Here is a 13,005-nt window from a genome sequence, read left to right as displayed (position 1 = left end):
CTGAGTCACTGGCAGTATAAGAGTGCACCACCATGCCCCATAAATGTTCTCAATAAATATTTTCTTTGTACCAAATCAAAAAAGGGCACTTATTGAACACTTCGGCTGAATCTCAACTGTGTCCTGTGCCCTCGATGTTGGGGTTGTTGGGGTCCAGGGAAGGAGTCCTATAAAGTGAAATGAATTAGCAAAAATCGCCCGTGTTTTCTGAACTTGTGCCTTGTGCCAGGCACTCTGCAGGGATGAATTCATTCAGTTCTCACCATTCCTGTATGATGTGCCCATGATTATTACCTACACTTTATAGACAATAAAAACTAAGGCTTGGAGAGATTAAGTCATTTGCCCAAGATGACATAATTAGCTGGCCCAGGAAGGCTGACCCCAGAGTTCGCAAACAAAGTTACCCTGCTTCTTAGCAGGGTGGGAAACATCCTGCCAATGTATTTAATGCCTGGATTTGGGAGGTTTCTGCATTTTTCTGCTGGAGATACAGAAGCAGGTTCTATGATATTTTGAAAGGAAGGGCTTTTTGCACATCTCCATTATTCTTACAGGGAATTGTTAAGGGGGAGTCTCATTCACAAAGAGCAAATTTGTAAATTGAGTAGAACACTGGTCACTGGAGTCTGGCAGATCCTGATCTGGGCTCACTGCTAACACAAGGGTCAATGCTAGGCCTAAGGAATGTGGCTGTTAAAAATCAGAATGCGACACACCCCATACCCCCCCCCCCCAGTCCCCGTGTTTCTATCCAAAAGAACCTAGAAAGGTATGGGAACATAAAGGGTTAACACCAGACCCAAGTCTCCCAAAGGTCACCCACCCCCTAGGCTGATGTCCAGGCTCTGAAGGCAGGGGAGGGGAAATCCACCTGGCGTGAGAACCCTGGGCTTGCCTGAGAGGAGCATCTTGTCTCCCAAGAAGGAGCAGGCCTAAACACTGCAGGACCTGGGCCAATCCTTGAATCCATGACTTTTATCACTTTAACCTCTGCGGAGCCATCTTGAGAAAAGTGTGTCTGTTTAAGATGGTCTCAGGGATTCACGACCCCACCTTGAGAACACAAGTCTGAGCTGGTGGCTTTTGAAGTCTCTCTTGGGTTTGGTCCCAATGTGAGTGTGAGCCTGAGAGTCACACGGAGCTTTTCTCGCTTGGAGCTGCTCTCCTCTCGGGGGAACTGGTCATAGGCATTCCTCCTCTCCCAGATAGCTCTGCAGAGAGAAAGAGGGGTGTCAGGAAGGCGTGGAGAGCCCCGAAGGTCCACATCCCGTGAACCAGCCTGGGGGCGTGTGATTCTGTTGGGCTCTGCAGGACCCAGGCAGGGTTCCATTCAGGAGGGATGAATGGAAGAGAACTTGATGACAGAATGATTATGGAGGTGCAGGCAGGATAAAGGTAGGCCAAGGGCGAGCAGGATGCCCTCCCCGTCCACACATGACTCCCAGAGCCAGGAGGAGGGGCAGCGCCTGCACCAACAGCGTCCACCAACCGGGAAGGGCAGAGCGGGCCAGGCGTGAACCTCACCTCTTCTGTCCCTCACCTCCGTTTCCCTGTTGCTGCCTCCTCCTGGCCAAACCCCACCAGAGGCAGAGAGCGAGCTCCAGCGTGGACAGGCCAAAGGGAGGCACTGAGAGGTGTGAGTGGGGGAGGTGGCAGGCAGAGACCATCCACCCCATACCTCTCTTTGTCGTGAGCTTCAAAGTCAGACAGCCTTGGGTTCCAAACTCCCTCATGCTCAGTCTCCTCATGTGCAAAATGGGGTCCGTGCCTCATGAGCTGTGGTGAGATTCTGTGTAGGGGTGTCTGGCTGCCTGTCTGTCTGCAGGTGTGATGCCCCAGAGGCACCAGTCGGTGATGGGTGCTGCTGGTCCATGTCACAGACGATCGAGGGGGTGGAGCTTCAGAGAGAAGGGAGTGATGCTTGCTGTCTCTCAGGGTTGCATGGAAGTGCCACTGGGCAGAGTTGGGAATGAGATGTGGCAGGTGATCCCCAAGCCCAGGCTTTGTCTCTTGGACGCTCATTCCCTAATAGCTTTCAGTTGTTGCTTTCAGTCTCTGGGAAACCACTGGCTCAGATACCCACTGCGTGCTCCAAGTTGGGCTGATGAAAATGTGCCAGAGTCATTAAGTTATCAGTGGGGAAGGAGGCTGCTTCTCCCAGGCAGGAAGGATTCTGCTGTCTGCTGCTGCTTTGTTCACACAAACTGCCCGAGGCCCCCTCCTCCTCCTCCTCCTCCTCCTCCCTCCCTCTTTCCCTCCCTTCCNCCCAGACAAGGAGTGAGCGCAGCCGGGTTAAGGGGGGCAGGGGACATGCTGTAAATATTCTGGGGCAACAGCGAAGGCATTTGTAACTCCAGCCGGGAGGTCCTTCATGGAGAATCCGGCTCTGGATGGGGATGTGGGCAAATGCTATTTCTGCAGCTTGACAGATGGATCCGCCCCAGGGGGAAGGAGAGAGAGAGGGAAGCAAGCTGGACGTCCCTTATTGTCACAGCCGTTGTTCTCCAAGCACACCGTGCCAGGAACACAAAATCCAGGTGCTCACTTGCCAAGGTGAAAGGAAGGACCTTAGGCTGTGCACACAAGTCTGGGCTGGTGGCTTTTGAAGGCAGGGCTGACTGGTCCCAGGGGTGATGGCTTCAGAGGTGTGTGACTGACGCAAAGGAGCCAGGTCCCGGGGAAGGAGGCTGGAGTGGGAAGATGGGGGCATGGCCCTCTATGCATGCTTCAGCAGTCTTGGGGCTCAGTCTGATTCCACATGACAGATATTTCTGACATGATGAAAGGATAGCAGATGCTTCCAATACTTTATTTTCAGAATGCCCCCCACCTCTTTTCCTTGCTATTCTCTATCCTGGACTTCAGAGGAGAAATGACTAGATTTTTCCCCCCTTTTGGGTTTATTCTCTTTGCTGAGGCCTTTGATGGCAGTGGTGATGATGACAGCTGATGGTGGCTGTGACTCACCACGAGCCCTGTTTTCAATGCATTCTGTCATGTCACTCCCGCCACCGTGAGGTAGGTGTGCTGTCACCGTCAGCGCAGAGAGAACGCCTGGGCACAGAGAGGTTTAGCAAGTCACACAAGATCACACAGGGAGTCAGCAGCAGAGCAGGGATGGGACCCAGCTGTTCCAGAAGGAACCCGCTACTTGCCTGCTACAGATCCTGCCTCTCTGAAGGTAGGGCTGATCAGAAGCAGGGCCAGAGCAGTGGATGGTACTGGAATCATGACTGAGTGGCTAACTCCTGCAGCCGGCCTTTCAAGTTCATCTCAGAAGGGAACTACATCACCAACTGCTGGGGACCTGGGTTTACCTTGATAGTCTCAGGCTATCAGTTGGAGCAACTTAGTTCCAGATTTCTACTCCCAGTCCCAGGAGATTTCTAGGACCAGCTATAGGATTTGTGGGGTGCAGAGAAAAAGGCAACGGAGGGGACCCCTGATCAAGGTGGTATCAATGTGAGGCTCAACAGGACATGGGAGGGTGTCTGAAAGCCCAGGCCACATGCCCGAGAAGCCAGCCCCTGGTGACTGGAGTGACAGGAAGATAGGATTAAATACAGGAGGTGAAGCTGTGCCGGTGTTTCTAGCTTTTCCAAGCCAGTTAAAGCAAGATTGCCAAAGCATTTCTTTTCATCAAAATATAGCAGTTAAAAAAAAAAAAAAAAAAAAAAAGACAACAACATAGCAGTTTGATCCTGATGCAATTCAACCAGAATAAATCTTGGAAGTCTCGACTCTGTTTTCTTGCCCCTGTGATGAAGTCATTCCAAAACTAGGTCTTGGGGTTAGAAGGTTCATATGGAGGTTGGCATCCGCTCCATTAACTCCAGTCCTCCTAATCCTGTCTTTCCAACTGCCCTTCCTCCCCCCAGCCCCCGCCTTGCCTCCAACCTGAGAACTTGCTTGCAGATCCCCTGATAAAGCACAGGCTGTGCCCTGCCTCTGGGGTCCCTCCATCTTCCAGCTCCCCGTCTTCTCCCACAACCAGCCATGCTGGAGGGAGTAGCCCTGGGTCTCATCACTGCTTCCTCATTTCTGGGAGAACTCTAGCCCTTTGCAGAATTGTCTTGACCTCCACGAGGTCTCAGGTCCTCTTCTTGCCAAGGTAACCTACTAACTGCTACAGGCCGTGGTCTCTCCCCCTCCCCATCCCTCTTGGCCCTACTGCCTCTGTGACTGCCAGCTCTGCTCATCCTTAAGGTGGGGATGTGGCTGCCATGAGTATGTCTCCTAGGCGCACTTGGACGTGTCCTGGCACGTGGTAAAGACTCAGTAGCCGTTGGCAGGAGCTGTGACTGGTGGCATCATGGTGGCCATCTTGAAATCTACTCCCTTGGCTTATGCTGCTTTCTCTCATGTGAGTCTTTCTTCACCATTTTTTTAAAAAATCCCTTTTTCTTTCTTCAGTGGTCTCTTAAGATACGGACGTTTTCTTAGTTCTCTCCTATGCCACACCTCTCTCTCTTCTCTCTCCACAATCGCTCCTGGCACATCTCTCTATAACTTCCAGGCCAATTCCCAAGTCCACATCTCTTTCCCAAACTCCAGGAGAATAAAGCCAACCCCAGACTGAACTCCTTCTCTCTTTTTTTTTTTAATATTTATTTTTTAGTTATAGGTGGATACAACGTCTTTATTTTATTTTTATGTGGTGCTGAGGATCGAACCTAGTGCCTCACCCATGCTAGGCGAGTGCTCTACCTCTGAACCACAATCCCAGCCCCTCAACTCCTTCTCTTCGTTCCTTAAACCTTATTTTTCCCCTACATTCTTCTAGCCCGTCACCTAAGTCAGGAAGGTGGCACCGTCCTTGCTTCCCTTAGCTGACCTCAGATGCCTGTCACAAGTCAGGCCCTGTGCAGGTCCCTGGAGATACAACTTGTGCGCACACACACACCAGGGACCTGCCGTGCCTGCCGCTGGCGGGAGAGACTCGCATACTGATGCATGATTAGTCCGAGGAAGGTAAAAAATCAGAGTCCTGATTTTGATTGGAAAGACGTCCTGGGGAAGAACATTTGAACCAAGATCTGAAGGATGATTAGATGTTCGCAGGCAAATTGTGGATGGTCGCCATGCCAGGCAGAGGGAAGACCTGGCGTGCGGGATCTGTGGTGGGAGGCAAACTGTTGAAGAAATGGAAAGGCCAGGAGGGCTGAGGAGGAGCTGGCCATGGTCAGAAGAGGCCGGGCTGATGGGTGAATGCCTGGGAAGTCCATGATTAGTCTTTCTCGGTTCCTTCTTGTTTTCCTATACACACCCCTTTCCACCAGATTCTCTCGAACCTCTCTCCCCATTCTTCTTCTCCATCCCTACATCCTCATTGTTTTGCCCATGGATGAAGCCAACAGCCTCTTGCTACCTTCAAATTCATGCCTTTTAAATTTAAGCAGTATTGTAACTAACGTAAGTCTGATTAAGTTAGTCCTTGGATAAAATCCTCTCTGACTCCTCCATTGTCAAGATAAAGTCCTACCCAGGGATTTCTCTTTTTTTAGTCCACCTCCTACCCACTTCAATGCCTCTTTGCTCTGGCTTTCTCAAAATTCTCCTGTCCCCTGGGCTGCCACCTGGCTGTGTGCTGGTGCCTGGGGACCCTGACTTCCTTTGTCCACTGGTGAAGTCTTTCTCGTATCATGCACCACAGTGCAGGGGCAGTTTCTCTGTCTGGGAAGCCAGCTCCCTCATCTCAAGCCATTTGCGGACCCCTTCTTCCCCACTGTATTTCCCTCTTGGCTCAGATGCTGCCCCCCTGTGCCCCCCACTGTTATTTACAGGCACATCTGCTCTGCTAGACTGTGAGAGAAGAATCTGGGGCTCATTTATCTGTGTTCTTCTGCGGTCACAGGGCTGGGCACATATTAGGTGCTTGATACACATTTTGTTGAGTTGAAGGTCTAGTGAGGAAGGAATGACTTTACATCAGCAGGAGGCAAAAGATGAAGCTCCATCTAGAGGACTCTTCATAAGGGCATCTGGCTTCCAGGACCTGCCTGGGCCATCTGAGTCTGATTCTTCCATTGACCCATCACAAGTCTCAGAGCTGTGCCTCCACCTGCCACTCACACCCAGCAAGAGGACAGGTGGACACAGTGGAGACAGGCCTAGGTAGATTCACCCTTCCAGCATAGTAGTTCTCAAACTTCAGCAGACATCAGAGTCATCTGGGTTACCTGGTTAGTTAGACTTTAGTTATAAATAGTATTTGTAAAGCCCCTCACTTAGAACCCAGCGTATAATAGATGCCTGATAAATAGTGAGGGTAAGTGGTACGGGCTGTTTGTCACTTTGTTTATATTATTTATGAGTGTCCACATCTGGAGTTTCTGATTCAGTAGGTTTGGGGTGGAGCCTGAGAATTTGCTTCAGTAACAAGTTCCCAGGTGATGTTGATGGTGGTAGTCTGGGGACCACACTTTGAGAATCTCCATTCTAACCAAAGGATATGCTCCAAAAATTATTGCTCTTTACAGTGCTGGGGAAGGAGATCGGGGGAGCTTTTTGCTTGGGTTTGGCTTTGTAGGCTTTAAGAACGATTAGTATGAGATTAATGTGGATAGATGGATCAGATTCTACAAGCCTACCTCCACCCCGTCCCCGGGCTTTCCCGCAAGGTGTTTCTGCGTCCATTCATCAGCCACTCAACAAATACATTTTGTAGTAGGTGCATGGCAACAGAGTGAGGTGAAGTTGTTGATGTCAAGATGAAATCGATACAAAACTGTCCTTAAGGGAGGCCTCTGGTGCAGACATAACCATAACTCAAGGAGTCCAAAGGAGAGATGTCTGCTCCGATGGGCAGTGAGTTCCCCATCTCTAGAGCTGTCCCAGAACAGGCTTCTAGATGGTTAGTGGGAACAAAACAGTTGGATACATGGTTACCAAGTGACTGTTAAGATCTTGAAATTCTGTGATTAGGGAAAACAGTGATGATTGACATATCAAATGGGACAAATGAAACGCTGTGGGGTTTATAATGGGTTGATCTGCAGAGGCAGCTGAGGCTGCTGGTGTAAATACTGATAATATGACTACTTTTAATAGATACTTAGTCCTCATCAACATTGTGCTTGGGGTGTAAATGGATTTATATCCAATGACCTGATAATTCACTGCTTATTGACCTCATATCATTTAAAAGGTTAAATGGAGAAAGCCACAAGCAGGCCCAGAGTGTACCTCAGGGGCCTCTTTGGGCCCAGCTTCCTGAATCACATGGAATTGAGATGCATGGTGCCATTTTACTTTGTTTTGCAATATTTATGAGAGAGAGAGAGCGAGAGCGAGAGCGAGAGAGCGCAAAACTTAAATTTACAGTTTCTAGGGCACCAACTTGAATTTCAGACTCTCATCTTAACCTTATCAAGAGAATTCAACCAATTGCCAGACTGCATAGAATGAACCAAAAATCCTCTTTCGGAGGGTCTTGCGCCTAAGATGTGACAAACACAGCCAATGCCCCTTGCCCATCTCTTGCCATTTATTAAGCATCTATTACATGCTGGGTTCTGAGTGAGATGCTTTGCAAATACTGCTTATAATCCCTTTAACCATCCTTCAAAGGAAGTATCATTATCCTCATTTTCTAGGAAAAGGCATAGAGAGATTTTTGTGTCTTGTCCAATTTCATAGCAAAACTCTTAGATTTATTTTGGAAGTTGACATAACCATAAAATTGAAAGCTGATAAAACAGCCCCCAAATTATAGATCTATGTCAAGTCTGAGTACAGCTGCATTATTAGCAAATTGAATGCAGCAGTATATCAATGAATAACCAACTCTGACCAGAATGCAGTGTATTCTAGGAATGCAAGAATGATTCAATAATAGGAAATATTAGGAAATCAATATAATTCACCATATCGATGAACTAAAGGAGAGCCATACACTAGTAGATGCTGAAAGGACTTTTGATAAAATTCTTCCACATTTAAAACTCTAAAACAGGAACCAGAGAAACCATGTAAATTTGATAAAGACTGAAAATCAGCTACATGTCATTCTAAACAGTGAAACATTAAATCCAATTTCATTAACCTAGGAAATACTTGATTTTGCTACTTAAAAATATTGTCTTGGTGATTATTCAAAATGAAATCAAGCCAACATAAAACGGTTTATATAAATATGGGAAAGAAGGCATGATGTTATTCATTTTTGCCACGATTGTTGACCAAAACAAAACAGCAAAAGAATCTAGAAGGAAAAGGAACCCTAAGAGAAGTCATGAGGGTATTGGGTCCAATGGCTGGCTAACAGCCCTTCTCTGTACAGTTAGGGTCACACAGCTGCTGAACGTGGGCCACTGAAACTGGATTTGAACCAGTTGTGCTCTCTGTACCTTGGGAAGCCTTTATGCTCACTGGTATAAACCATCAGTGTCAGAACCAGTAGGAGAGAGAGGCCTTAAGAGCTTGTAACCCTCAGGCTGAGCAGGGCAGTCCCATCCCCCAGAGGCTGGGACATTGGGCTGAATGTTGGGGAGTCTGAAGGTGGTGGTTTGGTCTGGGGCCATTCAGCCAGACTTCTGCTTCCCAGGCACTGAGAGCCAGCTGGTGACACCACCTCTTTTCTGCTTGGCTCTGAGAAGCCATCTTCCTGTCGCCTGCTGTCTTCATCTCAAGCTGTCCATTAGAGAGATAGTGCTTCCCAGAACACCTTCCGTGGGTGTGGGGCATCAGCGGATGCCTGGGGCATTGAGGTCCAGGCTTCGGTCACCACATCCACCAAGGAGGCTTCAGCTTCCTGGTTTTCATGGTGAAAGTGAAACATGTTTTTCTGCCCCCAAATCACAGGGTGATAGATGATGTATTAAGGTGCATTCTATTATCATGTGTCATGGATTAAAACAAATAAAAAAAATAAAAAAAATTCACAGAGTGGTGATACGTCCAATATATTGTCCCTATGCTGGCAGTGGGAGGAGCACTGTGAAGAATCCAGGAGGCCTGGGTTCTAGTGGCTTTGTCCCAACCAGCTGTGTGTTCCTAGGCAAGTCACTTGGTGTTCCTGGGCCTCACTTGCCTGATCAGTATCCTGGGATATTGGACTGGAGAGGTACCAGTACCCTTTGAATTCAAAGTTTCGGTAACAGTCACGCTTAATGTGTGACCCCCAGTGTGCTCAGTGCTTTGAGCAGGGGTCTACCCGTCACAGCAGCCCGTGAGGTAAGTACTGCTATTATCCCCATGTTGTGTCTCTCTCTGAAGCAGCTGAGGCACAGAGTGGTTAAGTGACTTGCCCGGGCTCTCACTGCTAGGGAGTGGTGGGGCGCTCACACAGCTCTCCATCTCTCTGTTGTCCTTGGATGGTTTTTCTTCACTGACTGCCTTGTTGGAGTGGTATGGGTTCTGTCAGGAGCTGGGGAGTGACGCTGGGAACGGAGATCACTTTCTAAGGGAAGGCTGGCTCTGGGGTGGATGGCCGGCGTTGCCACCTGGGGGAATGAGAGCAGTGGCCGCCGGAGGTGCTGATGTCACTGATGTCGCCTTTCCCCCTCTTCCTCTCTTCCTCTCTAGTCTGCGGCAAGCGCTACAAGAACCGACCGGGACTGAGCTACCACTACGCTCACACCCACCTGGCCAGTGAGGAGGGGGACGAAGCCCAAGATCAGGAGACCCGGTCCCCACCTAACCACAGAAATGAGAACCACAGACGTGAGTCCCCACTCGTGAGGTTGGGGCAGGGAGGCGTGGGGAGGGCAGGGATGGGGGACACTCCTTTCCTCCACCGCTGGCTGGCATCTTCTGGCAACATTGGTGGGTCTCAGTGTTCGTTGGGGGTGGGCTCCTTCAGCTCAGCCAGCCAGCCACTGTCCCTGTGGCTCAGCTTCCAGCCTTGAGTGACCTGGGCAGGGCCAGCACAGCCAGCTCTGGAAGGAAGGCCATTTAGCAGAAGGGGAGGGCCTTTACGAGGTCACTGCAAATGCCACTCTCCGCTCAGCGGCAGATGACCCACTCGCAGCTGTGAGACTGGGCTGGGCATAGCCCTTGGGGGTGTTAGATATCCCCACTGTCTGCTTGACCCCTAAGAATCTTTGTATTTTCTTTTTTTTTTTTTAAAAAAATATTTATGTTTTAGTTGTAGATGGACAGCATGCCTTTATTTCACTTATTTATTTTTATGTGGTGCTGAGGATCGAACCCAGTGCCTCAAGAATGAGAGGCAAGCACCCTACCACTTGAGTCACATCTCCAGCCCAGTCTTTGTATTTTCTTTTTAACTGACACATAATATATGTTAATCTATTGCTGTGGCTTTGTTATAGGGAGTCATGATTACAGGGGGTAATAGGGATATGGTTGGAACTCTGTGTTACCTTGGAGCATTCAAATGGCCAATGGGATCTGGGTGGATTTGCCATTTGAGATAATCAGTCCTGAAGGCCCAACATGACCCTGAAGATTTTGTGTTTCCATTTTCTTTCTCAATTTCTGTTTACGAATTAGGGAATCAAAAGGGATCTTAGCATCTCCCACCTGACTTCCCTCTGTAACATCCATTATGGCCTCTGGGTCTGCAGCACCTTGAAATGGGATGGGGTCGTGGAATCTCTAGAGCTTGCTTCAAAATATGGGTGGGGGAAGCTGAGATCACTTGGTGGGGAGAATTTATGGACGTGCAATGTGTTTTTAATTTTGTTCATAAGATTTGGTGGCAGGTGCTATTCAAGTGAACAATTGAATGCAATTAAAGGCAGCAGAACTTGAAGAATATTCAGAGTCTGGGATTTAAAGATGATGCTAGTGTGTTTTAGTCAGTCATCGTAGTTGACTGATGTCAGCTGGGCACCTTTACTGAGTATTTGAATAATTAACACACCCGTGGCTAAGACCAGCCTTTATATTTATGTGTGGCTTCCTCTCACTCTACTCCACTTCTTAGTTCACTGGGCCACCCTAACAAAATACCACAGACGGGGGTGTTTCAACAACAGAAGCTTATTCTCTCACAGTTCTGGAGGTTAGAGGTCCAAAATCAAGGTGTTGGCAGGACTGGTCACCTCTGACGCCTCTCTCCTCGACATGCAGATGGCTACCCTCTCTCTGCACACCTGCTCTGGAGTCACCAGTCAGATTGGATTAGGGCTCATGGCCTCCTCTGACCTCCTTTGACCTCACCTTTTTACCTCTTCAACCCCGTCTCCATATATATTTACATTCTGAGGTGTCCTGGGGTGAAGCTTCCACATAAGAATTGGAGTGGGGGACCCAATTCAGCCTATAACACCTTCTTTAATTCTTACTTTCAGGGTTCAACCCTTGTTTTCTCACCCCCATTGTCATCTGTGCAGAACCTGAAGAGCAGGGCAGGAGGTCTCTGATGGCTTTGTGCTCTCTCCCTGCCCGCTCCCGAGCGGCTCCAGCCCCAAGGCCTCTGTCTTCCTTCTGGGAGAGGTCTCCTTGGTCCTGTCTTTAGGAAAGGAAAATTCCTTGACCTGTACCCAGGCAGCCAATGCTTGGTTTCCCTGTCTCTCTCTTTTCCCTTCTCTGGTCTAAGTGATCAAGAGGTCACAGGAGCTGTCACCTCCTACCAGCAAGAGGCTGAGAATAATCCGCTTTGATTTGGGGTGCTATCTGGAAAGTGGTTATTAGTGATTGCTGCTCTCTCTCGAGTGTTTACTAGCGTGGTGTTATTTCTCGATCTCCCAGGGCTGGCTTATCCCCTCATCTCTCCTCCGTGCTGGCCATTTTGGTGTGAAGGTGCAGTCCTCATGTTATGGGGTTTGGCCTGCTTCTGTTTTGTTTGTGTCTGTATTTCCCTAGTTCTCTGGAAGCCTCACTACAGTAGTGATGTGCACGCCTGTGCGTGTGCACATGTGTGCTCCTGTGTTCACGCATGCATAGTCTTGGCCAGAGCAGAGGAGGGCATACTGCAGACCTTAGGTGAAGGAGCCTTCCTCTCCACTGTTCCTGTGGTCCCCGCCAGCTTAGCTGTTGCCTCCTGAGGCTCTGCTCTCACAGGCACATTTCACTTGGTCCCCTAGGACCTCTTCATCCTCTTTCATTGGTGGGTGTCCTCCTTGTGAGGCCCATGATCTTGCTTAGTAAGGAAGTGGTGTCTGTCTTTCTTTTTTCTACCTAGAGGTGCCTCCCTGAGAAATGTCCCTATCTCTCCATGGGCCTGTGGGTTGGCACATGCATTCCGACCTTTTCTGCTGCTTGTTGTTCTTCACCCTGTGGATGAGAAACCTGACTCTTCACAATTGATCATTTGACTGACCAAATATTTTAAACCTCATACAAAAGAATAGCCATACCTGGGCTGATCTGGGGCCTCCTCACATGAAGAAGGTTCCAGAACCCTCACAAACATCTTTTTCGGGGGGCATTTTCTCATTTGCTCTGAGAAAATGAGAACTCTGTGATTAACCCCAATTTCAGGAAGGTGCCGCAGAAAGGTTCTTAGTGTCTGGAGAAGACATCCTTCCCCACTGTCCCCAATTTCTTTGGACAAACCCCAAGGTGGCTGCTGTCCCTGGGTTCTGTGCCCCACACAGACCACCGATTTGCTTGCTGCTCTGAATGTGTGCTCTGTCTCCTCCCGCGTTCCCCTGGTGAGCAGCCCCCCACCATTTTCCTGTGAGTACTAATTGCCAGCATCATTAATACCCAGTCATTAGCTGCTCCCACTGTTTGGGGCTTGGGGTGGGATCCCATTCATCCTGCCCCTAAATGCCACTGGGACTGTGTGGTGAATTGAATGTGACAGCTCAGCAGCCTTCTGAGGTCTCTGCCTCACCATCCTCCCATGCAAGGCTTTGGGAGTGGGGGAGGGGGCAGGAGCACTTAATCCAGGAGGCTAATCTGGGGCTCCCCCCACCTACCCCACCGCCCCTCTGGAAGGTCTGAACACTAACGCTAGCGCAGTGGCAGTGGAAATGCTGACTTCCCCCGCTTAGCAGAGCTGCAGGGTGACCTGAGTCTGCAGGGCCGTAGGCAGCTGGTTTGTACCACCTGCAGCAGTAGAGACCTTTCGACTTTGGTTCCCCCCCC

General features: G+C 49.3%; 1 protein-coding gene across 3 annotated transcripts in view; it reads left to right on the top strand.

Annotated features, from left to right (window-relative positions):
• The window catches only part of Dpf3 (double PHD fingers 3), a 258,374-nt gene that overhangs the window by 169,218 nt on the left and 76,151 nt on the right, over positions 1–13,005 (top strand). For all 3 annotated transcript variants that reach the window (XR_007345887.1, XR_007345888.1, XM_048798917.1), the window contains exon 7: positions 9,529–9,666. Coding sequence is in view for 1 of the 3 variants with exons in the window: in XM_048798917.1 (XP_048654874.1) it covers positions 9,529–9,666 (138 nt within the window). In the remaining 2 variants the exon portion in view is untranslated. The remainder of the gene's footprint in view (positions 1–9,528; positions 9,667–13,005) is intronic.

The sequence above is a fragment of the Marmota marmota genome, unplaced genomic scaffold (assembly GCF_001458135.2).
Source record: "Marmota marmota marmota unplaced genomic scaffold, marMar, whole genome shotgun sequence".
Classification (NCBI taxonomy): domain Eukaryota; kingdom Metazoa; phylum Chordata; class Mammalia; order Rodentia; family Sciuridae; genus Marmota; species Marmota marmota.
Note: the sequence above shows the minus strand (reverse complement) of the source record. Positions and strands in the feature narration are given on the sequence as shown.